The sequence below is a fragment of the Verticillium nonalfalfae genome (genome assembly GCF_003724135.2).
Source record: "Verticillium nonalfalfae strain VnAa140/NRRL 66861 chromosome Unknown scaffold_10, whole genome shotgun sequence".
Lineage (NCBI taxonomy): Eukaryota > Fungi > Ascomycota > Sordariomycetes > Glomerellales > Plectosphaerellaceae > Verticillium > Verticillium nonalfalfae.
This window is the reverse complement of record NW_021167235.1, coordinates 141,316-160,541: the sequence shown is the minus strand read 5'-3', so window position 1 is coordinate 160,541 and position 19,226 is coordinate 141,316. Positions and strand designations below refer to the sequence as shown.

Below are 19,226 nucleotides of genomic sequence, written 5' to 3'. Positions count from 1 at the left end.
CTCCGCCGGGCACCTGCGAAGCGCAGCTCGGGTTATACATGTGCAGATGGGGAACCACCTAGGTATTTCCGATTTGCGGCCTACTCGTCTCGATCCGGGGGTCCCTGGGGCCTCGTGGGCACGACGACGTTGTACTGTTCTTGTACTGTATGTGCGATGGAGCCAGGACGGGGCGGGTGGGTGAGATATCGCCTTGGGACTGGACCAGAGCCCAGCGACATAACCCAATCTGCTGCATGTGCTCTGCGACTCAGGCTAAATCGAGACGAGAAAAACTCGAATGCATGAGATGGGGTCACGGAAAACTGTCATTTGGCATGGGTTTCACGATGATTGATGGGGAGATTGGGGGCTCGGAAAAGCAGCTCCGCATAAACGTCTGCCCAGCCCCCTACCAGCATGGCGAAGGTGCGGAAAAGGTCACGTGGAGAATGACAGGGCGTGTCCCAAGACGGTTCAGATCTCCACGAAGAAGACCTTCCATGGAACACGGAGAAGTAAGCCAACTGTGAACCTTATTGCGATACGGCGCGGAAGTGAGCTAGTAAGCACGACTGCCGGCAGCCTAGTTGCGCGAATCGAGGCACCCAGTCGCGTATTGCAGACAGGAGCAATACGGGTTGGTTTTCTCATTGCATGGACCACCATATTGCGGATGCGACCTACTACAGAGGGTTCTGTGTTCCCCGAGATCCCACCGTTCGCAGCGTGATTTGCTCCCCTGTATAGGACGATCTCGTTCAGCCTGGAACCAGCTTATCAGCCTATCGACGTGGGTATCATACTTCAAGCGAGCACTCTACGAACGTGATTGACACGAACTTGACATTCTGTGTGATTGATGCAGACGCCGCAAACAAAGTCATGGAACCACAGCGACTATGTTTCTGACAGCACCAGCCCCTTGTGGCTTGGGTGACTTGACCGCCACAGATGCTCGAGCTGACCAACGAAACGACGAGAAAGAGGGTGGAGCAGGCTACACTCACTCGTGACCACCGCCGCCTCAACAATGCCGCTTCCCAAGGCGACAGCTGCTCTCTACATCCTCCCCGCTGGTCAATTCGAGCCATCACAAATTCGCTCGAGTGAGAGCTTGGCACATCTCATCAGGCGCATATTCCATCTATGAGGACCATGCCACACTTGCAGGTGTGCTGAGACCATGCTCCATACACTCAACAACCGGCTGCCACCCAAACGATGCCACGCAACGGCCAGACCAGCCAAGACGAACAGCCTTTCGTGAAACGACCACATCGCAGAACCAGGAATGGGTGTGTTAATTGCAAAAGACGCAAAGTCAAGGTTGCAAGTCCCGAGCCTCCCATGCCCAGATGCCGCCCGGCTGACGCAGCACGTGTAGTGTGACGAGCAGAAACCCCAGTGTGCCAACTGCATACGATTCTGCATCCCGTGTGACTTGACACCTGCAGCATGCGCAGCCCCTGGGCCGCCGACGACCTTGGCATCGCCTGCCGGCGGCGGCGATACTCGTCCCTCCCAGTCCCAGACCCAGACGCCTATCGTTCACCGGCGCGGACGGGGACGACCACGCAAAGACTGGGGTGGCGCGGCTTCGTCGGGGATGTCATTGTCCGCCTTGGAGCAAAGCGTTAGCCCCATCACTCACGTGTCCACGCCTGACAGCTCCGTGGCCGAAGCAGCAGCAGCGCCATCGTCTTGCCAGCTCAACGTCACGGACGCCGAGCTCCTGCTCCACTTCACCTTGCACACGGCCACCAGCCTCGGGGACACCCCCACCGATCCCTGGGGTGAGGCATGGGCGCGCAACGCCCTGAAGGTCGGCTTGGCCCACCATTTTGTGCTTCACCTCGCCATGGGCCTGGCTGGCTTTCATCTGGCCCATCTGAACCCGCACGACCACGACAGGCAAGCGCACTACCTGTCAGCCGCCAGATGCCACGTCTCGTCAGGCCTCGCTGAAGTCGCTCGAACCCTGCCCAATTGCGACGAGTCCAACTGCGGCGCCGTCTACCTGGCCTCGCTCCTTGTCAGCTACTGCAGCTATGCCGCCGGCCCCTCGAGCCCCAACGATCTCTTCGTCTGCAGCGTCGGCGACGACACATCTCAGCACCGGCCTGCCCTCATCTCCGGTACCCGGCTCCTGCGGGAGTCGTATCGACACGATTCCCTCTTTTCTGGCCTCATGGAGCCCTTTGGCCCTGCGACCCACTTCTCCGTCGACCCGCGGCCGACGTACTTATGCCACGGCTTTCCACGCATCGACTGGGTCGGCCCCTTTGAGGAGCTGCGCGAGTTGATCGGCTCGCTCGACAGCTCCAACATTTCCGTCTACGATCAGGCCGTGGACGGTCTTGAGGTCGTCTACGACGCCACCTACGGACGTGGCAACGACACCTACGACGGCGACAAGTCCAACAAGATCATCTTCGGCTGGCTGTACCGCATGGAAGACAGCTTTCAGGCCTGTCTGCAGCGGAAGGATTCAGTGGCGCTCCTCATCATGGCACACTTTGCCATACTCCTGAGGACGAAGCCGTTCTGGTTCCTTGAGGGCTGGGAAGATCACCTGCTCCATCGCATCGCTGAGCTCACTGATGGCCAATTTTCATCGTGGCTGCCGTGGACTGAAGGAAGACAGAAACAGGGGCTGCCTTGTGAGATTGTGGATGTTTGAAAGCGGCTCTCTGCTTCCATGGCCGCATACAATGTGGTTTCGTTATATGGCTTTGAGCATGCCGCCTGGTAGCAACTTCCGGCAGCGTCGGATGTCCCATGCTTTATGTTGTGGCAGATGCAGCAACGGCTTTCCAATCACCTATGGCCTGCAGGCATTCCTCGGAATCTATATTTCAACAGGCCTGCTTAGGATTCCGGCTGCTTGTCATTTGCCAGGCGACTTTTAATTTTGGTGGGATGCCAATGGCAAGGGCGAAATGCCAGATGGCGTGGTCAAAACCGCGGTTCGACACGCATAGTATCAGCCTTTGACCCAAACCCTTTCATGTACCACTGTCAACCTGATTGAAGCGTGCCGTCACCACCACAACCACAGTTGCGATCAACATTATACTGGCTACGTCCAAGTCCATGTGAATATACTTACTCGAGAGTTAGATGTCCTCTCAGGGCATAGAGAGACGGCGAACGAAAGCGACACGCCAGGTCACATAAGGGAGCACCACTCTACGAGCTGGAGGCCATTCACCCATTCAAGTCCCCCTCCTAGCAACACCGAAGACGGCTAGCTATTTAAAACCGAGAGCGGAGTGGCCTTCGATAGTGACGGGGTGGTCGATTATACCGTCATCGTCACAAGTATCAAGACAGGCAGACACACGGTTCCATCATGCGCAATACGGCGAGCTACGCAGCAGTTGGGGCACCAGTCTCCTCAATTCACTGGAGTTAGAAAGCAGCCCGTGAACGGGTCCGCACCGTGCCGCATCAATCAATGCTGACTCTCATGCGCCACATAAGCGGCCACAGATGAGCGACTCGCCCGCCTCAAGCCCCATGATCTCTAATCCAGTCCTAGCAGTCTCAAACTCGTGCTTTGCACCAACTCGCCGGCAGCCGGTGGGGCTACACATTGCTCGGCCCGGCCCACCAGTCCGTCTCTCGGTGTCCAGTGGACCCCGGCGGACGCCTTGAACGCAGCGGACGCGTCGCAATTTCGAGTGCCGCAAAGAAGCCAGAGTGACGGCCTCGCGTAGTCGTCGCCTCATATGTTCTGCTGAACAGAAGCGACCAGAAATTCGAACACGGTGCGGTCTCATACCGCTGTCTCGGCGCCGCTGCGGGTGTGATACGGTTGACTCGCGAGACCGAATCATGGTAGAGATGACGCTCTATCTCGCTCTCGCTCTCAAAGCACTCTCCGTGTCACAACAGAGGCGGTAGCAGCAGCAGCAGCAGCAGCAGCAGCACGCCCTCCCCCCCCCCCCTTCCCCATAGCGGCGCCACATCCTGTTTCCCGCCCGACGAAGGCCTTCTACGCTCGGGTCGTCCATTCGGCTGCCTCGGACATCCCGGGCTTACTCCTCGGCCCGAAGCGTGCTCTAGCCAGCTGACCCACTTCACCGAACTCGATTCCCTACTGCTCTACCTTGGCTGTTACCCTTCAGAGCCACAGCGTGTCTCTCAGCATCTTCGGCCTCAAACACGGAAAAAGCCCCGTCTATCTGACTGGGCAGGTGAACCTTGCCCCATAGAGCCTTATGCCAAGTGAGCCTGACCAAACGCAGTAAAACCAAGCGGCGAAAACATCAGGAAGACCGCTCAGGCCGCACGTTCGCCCGCCATATAAGGTTCAGGGGCACATTCAAGTTGGGCAATTCAAGTTGGGCAATTGCTTATATTTGGTACTCTCTACCTTTGAAATACCGTACCATAGTCCTGCGGACTACAAATACGTCTTGGGTGAAGGATAAAAAGGTAAGAAAAGAAAAGTGCTAAGCTAGCCTCTTAATCACTATGCCTTCAAGGCAGCGCCTTGCTGCATTCCGTCAGGTCGTTGAGGTTGTATATGTTAAGCAGGCTAAGGCGGATGACGGCGTAGGCATATTCCTATCCCGGGATGTCAGTATTAGGTACAAAAAAGAGCAGAAGGCTCAGGACTCACGTTATCCCAGCGAGCCTTGTCCTTAAGGAACAACTCGAACCAAGACTTGCTGTCGCTGTCCTTGGCCAGGTTGGCGTCGCTTTGGAATGTGAAGATAGAGCTCTTCGCCTTGCTGGGGTCCAGAGTCTGCGCGAAATAGTTCTGGTCCCATTTGGTAGGCGTGGTGTCCTGTGGCTGGCCGGGAAGCGTGTTGTTGAGGCTGACGGTGTGGGCGCCGATGAGGGCAATGACATTTCGTGGGAGGAAAGACTTCTCGCGGAACTTCCTGAGGATGTCGTCTGCAGAGTCGAAGGGCGAGGGCACGAGGCCTGACGGGTTCGCGTCTTGGACATCCTTGCGTCCCATAAAGACCCTGTAGCGTGGGCCGCCGGGGCACGTGTGGACTGCGACGGAAGCGCCAAACTGGATCAAATCGGCCATGCTGATACCTTTGTCTTTGTAATCGCCGTACACATCCTTCAACTTGCTCGTGATCTCCTGCATGCCCTTGTTCTCGGCGCGTCCATTCTCTTCCTTCGAGTTGACGATAGAGGCATCACAGCCGCCTTTGTTGCGGCCTGCGTGGGGAATGCAATCATGGAAGGCCAGACGAATGATCTGACGGGCAAAGCGATTGCAAGAATTGTCGGGGTTGGTAAAGAGCTCCTTCAAATCTTGGCCGATGTAGCTCCAGACGCAGCAGGTGTCTTTGTTGCACTTGTCCGAGTCCAGTTTGGGAACGCTGGTGTACTTTTCAGTAGTCAGTCCGCTACTGTGAGGGTCCTGCGCTATGCCTTTGCCGACCAGAATTTTCTTGAGGTCTCTGCCAACGGGTGTTAGAGACGAGTCGGAAGCTCCATTCAAGCTCGACAAGACATCGTCGTTATCAAGGGGTGAATCGTCAACATCGCGGGCCATAAGCTCGTTCAGCAAGTTGGACATGCTGGGATGGGCGTAGATGGGCACCGCAAAAGCGGCCAAGACGAAGGCGACACGCATGTTGGAGTCGACAAGAGATATGATTCGAAAGCCTGGTATGAGTGAAAGAACCTGGGATCGTATCGATGATGCGAGAAGGATGATCTCTAAGTCGTGTTTGGCAGCGGTGATGAGGCTGCATTAATACTTTTTCTTTCTGGTCCTGTCGCGACCTTCGTGCCGTCTCGCCCTCAACCACCGTGATCCTGGACGCCTTCGAGGCAAATGGCGATAGGAGAGTTTCACGTTTCACTAGCCTAGATAATTAAGTTTAGCTTAACAAGCCAACATCTGGAATCATCCGTTCGGCAGTGAGCCGTACAATCCGTACAAAGGAGTTTCGATGACGTTCAACGACAACAAGGTTCTAATGGACATATCAGGCAGGCATCAAGGATAAGCCAATGTCTATTGCACGGCCCTGTCTAACACAACACGAAGATAAAGATGAGGAAGAAACGTACGGTTCTCGGCAAAGCAATGAATAGATGATTACGCTAGTAAGACCCCGTCGCTTTGAAGCTCATGAAGCTATTGGAGAGGGCGATTCTACGCTGTTTCTTCTGTTCATATTGAAACTAGCACGCTACGATGGTATAGCCAGATTAAAGGAAGGCAATTTCTGATAGGCAGAGACTGTACCGTTCTCGAAAGAATCCTCGCAAATTTTAAGCCTTTGCCGTAAGACCTTACAAGTCCTCCCTTTTATTGATCACGCAAAGTATTATCGGCCTCTCATTAAACGCTGCAGACAATATGCTTTGCAGCTGAGCGTCCATCACTAGCTGCCGAACCCACCTCCTTAATGACAATTCTAATTATCCTTGCAATGGGTCGCAAGGCTGCCGAGTCGATTTTCTTGTCTGGCAAATCACAGACTTGCAAAGTATAATTGGAAACAACACCATGCGAGATCCGCTTGCAGTGACACGTAGTATCTCGTCGGTCGAACCTTGCGATCCAAAATCCCACCATGGCTAACAATCGAACGACGCAGAGACGTGATGCACTCCCACCACTTGCTAATGCGGCGCTACCCATTGGTCATAGGTTGATACACCATGTACAATCCCTCCGTACTTGCATTCCACGTGAGTATCGCCAGGTTATGACAGATACATCCATGCAGGCAGAAAGTAGCTGACACGGAAGGAACCTCTGCTAATCGTTATCCGTCCTGGCCGGCTCTATATGGTAAGTATAATCGTTGCAAGTGACCGCCGGCCGAGATGGTGCCAGCGCATCGTCAATGGTATGGAAGGCTGCTAGTTGACAAGTAGCCAAGAGGGGGCATTGCGAAGTGGGATGAATGTGCACGGCTGTCTGCCAAGTTCGCATCTGTCTAGGCCGTTCGCGTGCTGTAGCTATCGTTGGCCTCGTGATTATTGGCTTGTTGCTGAGGCTCGTCGTTACTGCTTGTGTTTGTCGTTGACACTGTGTTAATGGCCTGACTGCTGCTCTCGCGCTTATCGAGGCATACGCAAGGAGCCGAGCGTCAGAGACGACAGGATTTTCTGCTCGGATTATCCCTCGAGCTATGTTGCAGCGAAGCGGCCCGGCCCAGCCGTCATAGCCGTTACAAAGATTGTATTGAGCATAGAAAAAGCCAAAATCGTGGACCGAACAAGGTACTCGGAGACTTTCCAGTAGGGTGGTTGTACCACGTACCTCGTAGTGCACGGCCAAAGTTTGAATGCGACAGAGGGGTCGCGACCCCTGAGCGAAGGTTTAAGTATGGCATTGACGCTGGTTGATGGCCTGGTATGGGGTTCGTGTTCGGACTCCGGAGATCTGCTGACCTTGCTCTGCCAGATAAGTGGTCAACATGCACGACAGGCTGTGTGTGGGTCCCAGCCCTGCAAGCCAAAAGGGGTAATCAGAACTCCCAATAACGGTCCTTTTAAGCCTGACTGATTATTGAGTGAGTAAACTACCGGCCGAATTCCCGGTGTTGCATGTCTTTCTCTAAGTCGAAAAAGCGTGAGCCGCCACCCGGAAGAGAGATATTATTAGTACAGCCTGGGTACCAGATTCCACCAATGAAGTGCCGCCTCCCATAAGCCGCCTCCCATAAGGTAGCTGGCTGACCAGGGAGCGGTCTTCTGGATGTTTACGGCATCCATGCAGTCTGACCATGGTTAGACCAGGCTCTCTACCAAGCACGGTAACATCTCCAAAGTTTCAGGCGATAACACCTCGGAGCCTTCGTCTACTGATCCACCATTCATTCCAACGTCGCTGGCTGTTTCGTCGCCTGGAAACAGCCCCAAAGAAGCTGACCTTATCTGGCCGCATTCGTTTGACCTCACATAATGTCTTCGCTGCAGCTCCTCCCGAATGTGTTGCACTCGTTCCAAATGGTCTCACCGAGGTTACAATAACTACATCCATCCGCGAGTTAGACGTCTCACAGGTCATAGAAATAGCGCAAACCCAGTACACTAACATGCTTCATCACCGGATCACCGGTATCTCAGGCTGTATGAGCACACAATTCAGCATCTTCCTCCCCCCCCAGATTCAAGTGGTTTGTCTGCATTTCCCGCCTTGTCTATCTTCCCAGAAATCTACGCGCCGCGGGGGAAGCCTTTGATTTCGCTCTTGTCAGTAAGGGTAACGCGGTTCTAGTGCTCACGTACGCGGGGCTCTTGCCCAGCACCCCAACGCTCGTCAGGTGGGCAAGGTGGTCAGGCCTAGTAGAGATGATGCATATGAGCCAGGATTTCTCATTTTGGTGGTGCGGCTTGGAAGTTTGCTGTAAGGGTGACAGACAATCTCCCTCAACTTGGCCGTGAAATTGACAGATGCCGACACGGATTCACTTGGTTAGGCCTTGCCTTGAACTGCCCATTGCGCTTTCGAAGCATGGAGGCGGATGAGTCCAAGCCCGTGACGCTGATCTTGATCTGTTTGAAATACCGTTCAATTTCCATGCAAGGTCTACTGATTATCGCAACTTGGCTTCCTCGCGGATGTCCAGTAAGCGGTTCGAGCTGACGCTGTAGAATCGTGAAACCCAAAGTATGCCTTCGCCTGTCTGGCTATGCCAAGCAGTATCTGGATAGATGATATCTGGATCCATGAGACGATGTCATCAATCGAAGTCTGAATCTCGTTCTTGTCAATATTGAGCTTGTCGAACTCGTTACAAATTTATTTCGAGTATTCCAACTTGCTCTAGCCAATGAAGGGAAACGATCTTCTCAAAGTTGACCTTGATGAGATGAATGACCTAATTTCTGCCAAAATCTCGAGGGGATGTGAATAGAACGAATAGATCAGTGGCGTCCTGAAAGGCGCCTACGAGGCCGATGGAGACAATAAGAAGACCTGTTGCATCCATCGTGTTTGGCAGAGGCAGATTGTAGTCTAGGATTGATCTGATGATGTGTCTCATGAGGGGCCAACGAGAAAAATATTGAACTAGATGCCGCCAAGGGCTTGGGTTGATACCCTGCCTCGTGAAAACACCTGATGAGATAATTGACGTCCTCGCCTACCTTCTTCTTATCTCGAGAAAATCACGTTCGATAACGTCAGAAAGGGTCAATCATTCAGTGCTACAGGCTCGTGGTACATACATAACGCAAGATATCTGACCTGGGTACCTAGGGAAGGTATATGACACGGTGATGCCAGGCAGGGTAGAGGCATGTGTGGCTGAGATAGACAGGTCGTGGCTGATGAAGGGCAGAAGCACGTCCGTGTTTCTTCCCTAACCGCTTCTCATCCGTCTCCTCTGACAAGCAACTAAATATTCTCTTACGACCTGTTTCTCAGTTTTACTTTGCCATTTTACCGTACTTTGACCCCACGATGTCTGGGAAGTATGTACAAAGCACTCAACAGTCACTTTGAATAGGCACTTTTCTTAATTTTCTAGCTACTGCGTCGGAAAATTGCCCCTCTTCTCTGAGATCCACATATCATGGACGACGACGACGCAACCAGAGAGGAAAAAGTAGAGGCTCCGGCACCAGTCACCTACCTACTAGAAGCACCTTAGACAGATATATTCATGAGGATGATATCAGCGAGATAATGTCAATAACACATTCTAGCTGCCAAAGAAACTACAGGCAGCTCATAGTTTACCCGATCATGAGCAGCAAACCCAGCTCCAGTCATTCAGCAGAGCTACTTCACACTAAGCGGGCTAACAAGAAGCAGTTCAACACCAGCGTTAGTACAGTACGTTTGGAAATATGGTCTCCCACTACAGCAATCTGCATTGGACTTGTTCCTCCAGGCATATGAATGAAAAGTAGAAGCACAGTACAATGGCCGAGCCTCTTTGCGGAATCTCTCCCTGGGATGCTGGTGTCCAGGGCTAAACAGGCTACATCTCTCTTGAGGCGCATTCAAAATACTCTCACGCGAAACAACGAGAAGATGAAAGAAGAAATAAGAGATAATCTACTCAAGGATAGGACGTGTCTGATTGCAACGTCACCTCTCGAAACCACATGCCACGTAGAGTCTACCAGCGTCAGTAAGCAAGCTTCCCGGAACCTCAATGCCAGGGTTGAGACGTCTTAGTCAAATATTCTGAGGAACAACCAGACGTTTAACCCACTGTGAGGTTGAGGCAGAATAGTAGGGGTAAATACTCATCCATTGAGACAGCTTTGTGCATGTTCAGACGCGAATAGAGGTCCTCGACGGGACTGGCAAGGTTGTGTCTGTCGTAAGCGCTTCCTCGCCCCGGGCAGGGCACGTGTCACTGTCGCATGCAAGGGGCGAGTGCCCAATTCTGCCTCGGTCGTCCCTCAACCAGGATTATCTTTTGTCCCTAGCACACGAATCAACCATTTCTAGTCAATGTGCGCATCAGAAATGCGATGCACCTCCTACAACGTTGCACGTTGGCCATGTCTTCTTCGTTGGTGGGCAAATCCGGCCATCAAGCCACCAAGAACCAATTCCGTGCGCTCGCAAAGACATTCATGATGCGACCTTACCGCTTAAATTGCCGACGAACCATGGCAAGCGAGATATGGCTGCATTTTCTGCAGTCGCATGGCGTTTTGGTTGGCTCTTCAGACAATCGACCTTCCCAGTACGGACGGATGGCCAGGCCCCGAACTTCCCCATGATAGCACATGAGTGTGACCAACCAAGACTCGCAAAATGCTAGTCTGTTCAGAAGAAACAACCACACTGAACGATTCTCGGTTTCCGAGGGGTCTTCGCCAAAGCCTAGACTTCACGTGGAGTATCTCCTAAGCGCTTCGAAAGGTGGTATTCGGCTGTGTTTCGGTGTCTCCTCTCAAGAAGGGTTGCCAGACCCCGCGCTTCAGCGATGACAGCGCTCAATACCGAGTGATGTGATGGATATGTGAAACCTGGCCCCATGCATGGGAGCCCGTGGGATTTGCGTGCAACTCGCTGTCGAACACCTGCATTAGCTCCGCGCTTCTTACTCAAGGTCATAAACCATAACAAGATGTGACCTGTCCGATGGAGGAAAGATCGACTTCGGCAGGGCAATTGATCATATGCAGACTGGCACATATCACGGCTATGGAACGTCTCGCCGGGTTGATTGAATATCATCAGACTTCTCGCCTTTCATATTACTCTGAGCCTGGAAAGAAGATTATTCGACACCGTAACGTTTCTCTGTTCGTATGTGTCTTGGCGTGTGGCAATCTACTTGGGTCCATTGCGATTTTGATCTAGTTTGAGGATCAGACCTCACACTGCTTCTATGGGAGAATACTTAAAGCTCCAGATTGCCTGAGTCCAATGTATATCACTGAAACATCAAAGTAGCTTTCGATCTCCCCAGACGGTTTACCGCCCTTGCTGAACCAAACACTTGCAACTTACATCATGTTCTTCCTTCGTTCTCTTGTAAGTCTGGCGCTTACAGCTGCCATTGCCGAAGCTTCACCAGTTGCTGCTTTAACTTCGAGGGCTGCGAACGGCTATCAAAATGCTGTGTATTTTCCTAACTGGTATGCATTCCGCTTGAGCCCATTGGATAATTGTTGCGGCAAAACTAAGCATGGGATCAGGGCGATATACGGACGGAACTACCAGCCTCAGAATCTTCCGGCTTCGCAGGTCACGCAGGTTCTCTACGCATTCTTGAATCTCCGCGCCTCAGGAGAGGTGTAAGCGTTGGATGCTGTTCTGTATTTATCATGTACTCACGCCTGCGCAGGATTTCCGGGGACGCATACTCGGATCTGGACAAAAGATACCCAACCGACTGTGAGTAGTTCTTCTCAAGCGCCAGGAGAATTTGTCTCTCTAACATGGCATCCTTAGCTTGGAACGATATCGGCACCAACGCATACGGTTGTGTCAAGCAACTGTTTATTCTCAAGAAGTCAAACCGCCGCATGAAAACTCTGCTAAGTATTGGGGGTTGGACTTGGTCTACCAATTTCCCGGCGGCAGCGAGCACCGAGTCAGGGAGGAAGCTTTTCGCCAAGTCTTCGGTCACATTCATGAAGGACTGGGGCTTTGACGGTATCGATATTGACTGGGAGTATCCCGCCGATGCCACTCAGGCTGCAAACTTCATCCTGCTGCTTCAAACCGTACGAGACGAGCTTGACGCCTATGCTGCTAAACACGCCCCTGGTTACCGCTTTCTATTGACGATCGCTGCCCCAGCTGGGCCCCAGCACTACAAGATTCTGGACCTTCGAAGCATTTCAGCCGTGGTTGACAAGATTTATCTTATGGCCTATGACTATGCCGGGTCCTGGGATTCTAATGCTGGACACCAGGCCAATCTCTACCCGAACCCAGGCAACCCCGCTGCGACTCCGTTCTCCACCAACGCCGCGCTGACAGACTATCTCGCGGCAGGCGTTTTCAAGCTCAAAGTTAGTCATGGGGATGCCAATATATGGCAGGGCTTTCGAGAATACTGATGGCCTCGGCCGCCCCTTCTCCGGCATCGGACAAGGGTCTTGGGAGAACGGCGTCTGGGACTACAAAGACCTTCCCCGGCCGGGAGCCACTGAGCTCTACGACGACGTCGCTCAGGCTTCATACAGCTACGACAACAAGAGCCGAAAGCTCATCTCGTACGACACTGTCGACGTCATCAAGAACAAAGTGTCGTACCTGAAGCAAAAGGGACTTGGCGGCTCGATGTTTTGGGAGGCAAGCGGTGACAGGGTCGGTGAAGGTAGTTTGATTTCCGCGAGTTTCCAGTCGCTGGGAGGAGCAGACGGACAAGAGTCGATCAACAACATGCTGAGCTACCCTGACAGTAAGTACGACAACATTCGCGCTGGTCTTTCGTAAGGCTTTGAGGGTGGGCTGAGGCTACTCCATTCCTATTCGAACAATTTCTGTTGGCAGAGTTTCTTTAGCAATTTTGCGCCTCTCCACAACTCTCATTCCTCTTCTTTTCTTCTTTTTTTTGTTCTTGTGTTCTACTTTATTTCCTCTCAGTATTGACAGTCGCTTGAACTTTTACCTCGCAACAATCAAAGTTGAAACCACGGCGTGGAAGTGCCAGGACCTCATTCGAAATACTCACAATGCATATTGAACGCGCCACGCGGCATCTATGTCCAATTGGATACTCGTTATTGCAATGCCTGATAAGAGTCTCCGGACAGGAATCAGCTCGTCAGCTAGAAGGCTGATGTGAGCCACTGTCCTCGGGCAATGGGTGACCGACTTGCAGAGCTTGGCAGCGCTAATGCATGAATCATCGCACATCATCTCAGGGGGTTATACGTTCTCTATCTTGTATACTGCATTTTCACATCACGTATGCAATCATTCAATGTTTCTCGTAGCAGGGGTTCATCGTCAACTGAGCGCATAGCATCGCTACGGCCCAGGGCGAGTATAAGTTGAGCCTACGCCTGCACCGTTATGGTGCTCAAATGTCATCAGTATTCTCAAGAAGCAAATAACAGTCTGATCCGGCAGCTCTCAGAATGGGGAGAAACACTTGGCTTTTACTTCTCGCGTCCGTCGCTTCATCCCTTCCTACAGATTGCGCGACACATGCTCCCGTGGTCGATCTCACCTACAGTCGGCACCAGGCAACTTACAACGTCAGTGCAAGCCCAAACGGACCAGCCATATGTCCTGGTGCTGTGAAATCATTAATTGTACTAACATCATCTTCTGTTTGCGCAGAACATCACCAGACTCTTTACCTTCTCCAACATCAAATACGCCGAAGCGCCACGATTTAAAGGGCCGCAAGAGGTTACCGTCATTGACCGCCGCATAAACAATGGCTCCGTCGACGCAATGTGTCCCGCCGCTCTTCCTGCGTGGTTTGGACTCTCAGCCCAGTACGGCGCTGGCTCTCTGTCACTCGAGGAGCTCCGCATTGCGTACGCAGAGCTCCGTGAGATGGACCCCGAAAACGTCTCATCGGATCCTGAGAAATTTATCACCGATCCCGGGGCGACGACGACCGAAGACTGCCTCTTGCTTGACGTGACAGTTCCGAAGAGTATCTGGCAAAGAACTCTTAGTGGCCAAGAAGAGGCCGGCGGTAAGCTATGCTCTGGCCATTCCCGAACCTGGAAGCTGACGTGTTGAAATAGCTCCGGTAATGGTTTGGATTGTCGGGGGCGGATACACGGTTGGTCACAAGAACGATGCCGGAAATCCTGCAGGTCTCATCAAAAGGTCTCAAGAGGACGGCTCGGACGGCGTGATTCATGTCAGCATCAACTACCGCCTCGGCCTCTTCGGGCGGTCATCCGGTCCTTCATACCAGGAACAGGGTGGTGTCTCCAACCTTGGGCTTCGAGACCAGCGCGCAGCACTCGAATGGGTGCAGAAGCATATTCACCTGTTTGGTGGAGACCCTGGACAAGTAACCGTCTATGGCGAATCGGCTGGGGGAGGTTTCGTCATGCACCAGATCATGGCATACGGGGCCACGAGTGGTGCGCCTTTCAGACGAGCCATTCCGCAGTCCCCTGGTTTTGAGCCACTTCCTAGCACCAGCAAGCAAGATTCTCGGTTCGAAAGTGTCCTACGATGGTCTTCGTATTTCAGCGGGACCAACATCACCACCCTTGCCGGATTGTTGGAAGTTCCATTCGATGTTCTGTGGAAGGCCAACGAGATCACCATCGCAACAGCCCACTGGGGCAACTTTGGATGGGGCCCCGCAGTTGACGGTGACTTTGTCCCTGACCTGGCCGGAAGACTCCTTGACGAGGGCAAGTTCGACTCTTCCGTAGAAGTCTTCCACGGCGTCAATTCGAATGAGGGCTTCATCTTCACCTCGCCTCTCATAACCAATGATGATGGATACACTACGGATCTGCTTGGGCCGTTGTTGCCCGATGCCAGCGCTGACGCTCTTCAGGAGCTCAAGACGAGTATTTACCCCGAGATATACGACGGTTCATATCCCTGGACCTCGCAATTTGGACGCTCCGAAGCCACGCATGGCGATTCGTGGTTCAGCTGCAATAACAGGTACATCAGCAGGGTCTTTGCCAAAACTGTTCGGGGCTATCTATTCGATGTCGGTGCCGGACACCATGGGACTGACATTGCCTACACATTTTTTAACGAAGGCGCGGACGGAATTGACCCTATCCTGGCGACGAGACTCCAGCTCTACCTGACGTCTTTCGCGAAGACGGGGGATCCGAATATGAATGGTCAGCCATTCATTCCTCTGTACGGAGACAATGCAACGATCTTGTCTCTGACAAATGGGACCTCAGTGCGCGATATTGGGGACAACGAGAGGTGTACATGGTGGCAGGAGGCATTGTATAGGTAGCGCGCGGCTGGCTTCCAGCCAGGCTGTTAGAATGCGGTATCATGTGTCCTTCAGGCTCAAAAGTCTCGTGCCATTATTGATGGTTGTCTCTTGACGAATCAGTCGTGTTTGATTCGCGACCCATCTCGTGCAATACGTCCATGAACATGTGGTGGTCATCCGCGGTGTCGCCAGGTCCACTATTCAGGTACGCCTCGAGACCACCCTCCTCATAAAATGCACCTATCCAGCTTTGTATCATTTCCGCATCATCGCCGTTGTAGGATGGCCCATGCGCAGCCATGAACTCATTCGAGGACACGCCCTCGCCGTGCTGTGTAGGGTTCGCGTCTTCAGTTGTATGTAGGAGAGCGACAGATGCCGCACCCGTGGCCGCGCTCAGCCGAGCCTGCACAAGCCTTGAGACGCTTGACCAATATCGCCTCGGAGGGCTCCATGACTGTGAGAGCTCTTTGAGAGTTGTAAGATAGTTTTCGAGCGACAACTTGCCCCTCTTGTTTGCCTGGTCATCGGCCAGAGTGTGAATCTGCAGCGTCACGAGGGCGGCCTGGAGGATGCTGTGGTTCGCGGTAGGCGGGCATTTCCGGAAGCTACCAAAAACCTTGCGATACTTGGCTCCAAGAACGCAGATCTCTCTGGCAGCGTCGTCGCAGAGGACTTTCGCTTTCAAATGCATGGCTTCACGTTCTTGGTCCGACAGTTGAGGCAACGGAGGCGAGGTGTTGGTTTGGAAGTTGCCAATGGTGGGATTGGTACTGTCGAGGGCTTTCAAGAAAGGTTTGGCAAGGAGGATGACGGAAGTGTGGTAAAGCATCCCGAGCATGTATGCTGCTGGGTAGTTATTGTTGTCGGTGCGTTCGACTTTGAGCTCAGCCGGTAAAGCGTAGTACCATGTTCTCATTGCCAAACGGGAACAGTCAAAGAATGCTATTCGTTTCGGTTGCTGGTTCGATCTTCTTGGCGAGTACCTGTTTATTTTATCAGCAGCTTGGGGAGAGTTGGGTGCGGCATGTCAAAGATCGGGGGCGTACAGGTGCAGCAAAACCTTCTCCAGCATCTGCGACAATGTACTGAGAGCTCGCAGCAGAGGATTATGAGATTTGTAGGCTGGTTGTTTGAGGGTTGGTAGGGAACTCTCCAGTTCTGGCCCTGAGGGGTAATTGACACAGGCTTGCGAGTCCTGCATGGTATCGTTCAGTATAGGGTTCTGTACGCCAGCGTCGCGTGCGACACGAGGGGGCGAAGGCATGCGACCTACCAGCATGGTGCAAACGCGTCCCGTATATATGGCAGATTGCTTATCCAAGCAATAGAGCGCCCAGTACAGCTGTCTCCGGCTGTTTGCATCCTCATCTGACATGCATCGTGAACCCGTCAGTGTGATCGGGTCGATGTTGAGACCCATATCGAGGGCCAGGCGGTTGGCCATGCCTTGGTGCAAATAGCCACAGGCGTCTCTCCCCATAGCCTGGTGAGGCATCAGAAAAACTTTGCTCAGCGAAATGTGTGTGTGGACAACCTACAGCGTATAGCACCCCCATGATGGCTAATGATTGGACCGTGGCGATCCGAGGGTGTTGGAGTTCTTTCTGGATCAACCTTTCAGCCACCTCCAGGTAGGGTTGACCAGCCGTGTTCCCGTCCTCTGGATCCGAGCGAACATCGACCCGGTCCGAGTACCGAGACCCCATAGCGAGCACGGAGTTTAAGAGTACGAGGCTAAAGCACTTGGTGTTGTGCTTCATGGCGTGACGAAACCGACCCTCGTTCAGAATATTGTGCCACGGGTTGTCCCATGCAAAATAGAGATCTACCAGATGGGACTGAAGCTCATCAGACGTCAAGGTCTCTGGCGATGGCGCTGCAGGGGAACGACTGGTGAGCGATGGCGGGGTGATGCTGGGGGACGGTTGCACTGGCACGTAAAGATCCTGAAACTGCATGAGAGAGTCATCAACAATGTAGGCGTTCAACATTGAGATGTCCCTGACGAACGGCTTTGTTGGTGTCTTGAGTAGTTGATCTGGCTTGTCTATGCTCGTGTTAGTGTCGTTACGCATGAACATGACAACTGGCCATACCCTGAGCGACGGGCAGCTCGAGGCGCCCGCTTGTCGGGCCAAAGTACCTGGCTTCGGCATCACAATTGATGTCCCCCGAGTCGTCGAGGATGAGTGCGCCCTCAAATTCATAACACAGCTTATCGAACTCAGAAGACGAGATGCCAGCCGACACTGAAGACGACATGGTGGGCATATCGTTGCTCTGCCCATTACTGGACGACTGCGCCATGAGTTGGGCCACTGACGCGTCGAGGTCGATCGAATGAAGCCAAAGCACCTGCTCCAGCAGGTGAATGCGCGACTGGAGGAGCCGGACATAGGATTTGGGAGCTGTTCCACGGTGGTCTTCGTCAACTGCATAGGCACATTCGATACCTCGGCGTTGGCATCGAGTGCAAGCCGGTTTTTCTCCACCACACTGGGGACGTGTCAGCCGCTGGGTCGGGACGCTACGGGATCAATGGCACAACCTTGGCTCGCCGGCGACGACACTCTTGGCAGGCTTTGGTGGTGTACTTGCGTGCGCCAGAGGCCCTGCCTTTGCTCGAGGCTCGACTCGGTGCCGAAGGCTGCGCGGGGCCCGGAGATGGTGGAGTGGGTATCGGTTGGTCCGGCATCTTTCCCGGAGGTCTGCCAAGGGGGGGGGGCGACACACCAGCACAGTGTGTTCAGCTTTGACAGTGAGAAGCTCTCTGGTGTCTCAAAGAAGAGTATTCCGGTCGGCTGGCGATCCGGAAGAATGCCAGATCGTGGTGCAAGAAGCTGTCAGCTACAGAGGAAGGAACAGCCTTACGTCAGTGGCATCACAGCACTTCGTCGACGTGATTGGAGCTTAACAGGGGAGCTGCAGGAATTCACATTCCGTCCTGCGATTACTAATCAGCCCTATATTGAGCTCGAGATCCGGTTCTTCACATCCGCAAACCTCCAAGCCTTGCTTCACCCACACCTACCTAGGCAGGTAATCAGAAAGACCATGGAGGCGAATTCATCGAGCCTAAATTCTCCCTTTCTAGACTTGCTAGGGGAGTTCCAAGCTCAACAAAATTCCTCAAGTGCTATGATGACTGCCAATTGACTACCCCGGCGCGCCATAGCCGAACAAATGAACCCAGGTATGACAGACCGTAAGACATCGTCATGTCGGACCAATATGCCACCGACAAGGCGAGTGCTGTTCGACCCTGCGCGCGCACACCAAGATCTTCCGACTCGTCACAGCGACGACCAAATGACGTTGAGCACGACCCCCAGACCACGCAGAAGTGTTCACGCAGTAGCTGCGGGCAAGCTGACCAGACTGGAGATGTTCAGCAACCAACGATGGGCTCGGACACCAATCATCTCCGACCGCCAGACGTCGCCACGTCGTCCACCTTGAGATGTTCATAGCGTCTTCAGAATGAAGGACCACCTGAGTGAAAGCCACATTGCCCGCTGAGGTCGCCCGCTGAGGGCCGTCCCGACCCCTCATGGCCGCCGTGGCTGTTTCGCGATCCTCCACGCACAGGTTGTAGCCCGTCCCAGGGCTGAACAGCGTGCTCGCCACGACAGGGGGCGCCCCAGGAGACGGCTGATATGATCACATTCGAGCGAACGGCCTGGCGAATTAGACAATAGCGTCTGATCAGCCGGACGAGCTTCCCTCGCATAGGCTATGACAATTGCACAGGAGAAGGGGTTACGTCTGGGGAAGAATGCAGTGCGTGTGTGTGTGTCTGAGAAAGAGAGGAGAGAGAGAGAGAGAGGACCCAACGGCCGGGGTAACGGGAGGTATAAGATGCTACGGCCTCAAAGACGGCACCCTCTCCGAACATGAGCCTTTTCACCACAGTCCTCATGAACACAGCGCGTC

The 19,226-nt window shown here is 53.4% G+C and overlaps 5 protein-coding genes across 5 annotated transcripts; 2 read left to right on the top strand and 3 right to left on the bottom strand.

Annotated features, from left to right (window-relative positions):
- Positions 1-1,012: 1,012 nt before the first annotated feature.
- Positions 1,013-2,662, top strand: D7B24_000256 (uncharacterized protein; the record flags this gene model as incomplete). The annotated part of the gene is made up of 3 exons (XM_028634517.1): positions 1,013-1,088; positions 1,153-1,277; positions 1,367-2,662. The coding sequence occupies 3 exons, from the start codon at positions 1,013-1,015 to the stop codon at positions 2,660-2,662; spliced, it is 1,497 nt and encodes a 498-aa protein (XP_028498219.1).
- Positions 2,663-4,467: 1,805 nt separating this feature from the next.
- Positions 4,468-5,587, bottom strand: D7B24_000255 (uncharacterized protein; the record flags this gene model as incomplete). Its single annotated transcript, XM_028634516.1, has 2 exons — positions 4,468-4,554; positions 4,610-5,587. The coding sequence occupies 2 exons, from the start codon at positions 5,585-5,587 to the stop codon at positions 4,468-4,470; spliced, it is 1,065 nt and encodes a 354-aa protein (XP_028498218.1).
- A 5,814-nt stretch (positions 5,588-11,401) lies between these two features.
- Positions 11,402-15,308, top strand: D7B24_000254 (uncharacterized protein; the record flags this gene model as incomplete). The annotated part of the gene is made up of 8 exons (XM_028634515.1): positions 11,402-11,511; positions 11,587-11,685; positions 11,736-11,785; positions 11,843-12,393; positions 12,449-12,800; positions 13,475-13,602; positions 13,688-14,054; positions 14,107-15,308. The coding sequence occupies 8 exons, from the start codon at positions 11,402-11,404 to the stop codon at positions 15,306-15,308; spliced, it is 2,859 nt and encodes a 952-aa protein (XP_028498217.1).
- Positions 15,309-15,381: 73 nt separating this feature from the next.
- Positions 15,382-16,209, bottom strand: D7B24_000253 (uncharacterized protein; the record flags this gene model as incomplete). Its single annotated transcript, XM_028634514.1, has 1 exon — positions 15,382-16,209. One exon carries the CDS (start codon positions 16,207-16,209, stop codon positions 15,382-15,384), a length of 828 nt encoding a protein of 275 aa, XP_028498216.1.
- A 111-nt stretch (positions 16,210-16,320) lies between these two features.
- D7B24_000252 (uncharacterized protein) lies at positions 16,321-17,555 on the bottom strand (the record flags this gene model as incomplete). Its single annotated transcript, XM_028634513.1, has 3 exons — positions 16,321-16,776; positions 16,832-17,340; positions 17,390-17,555. The coding sequence occupies 3 exons, from the start codon at positions 17,553-17,555 to the stop codon at positions 16,321-16,323; spliced, it is 1,131 nt and encodes a 376-aa protein (XP_028498215.1).
- Between the last annotated feature and the right edge of the window lie 1,671 nt (positions 17,556-19,226).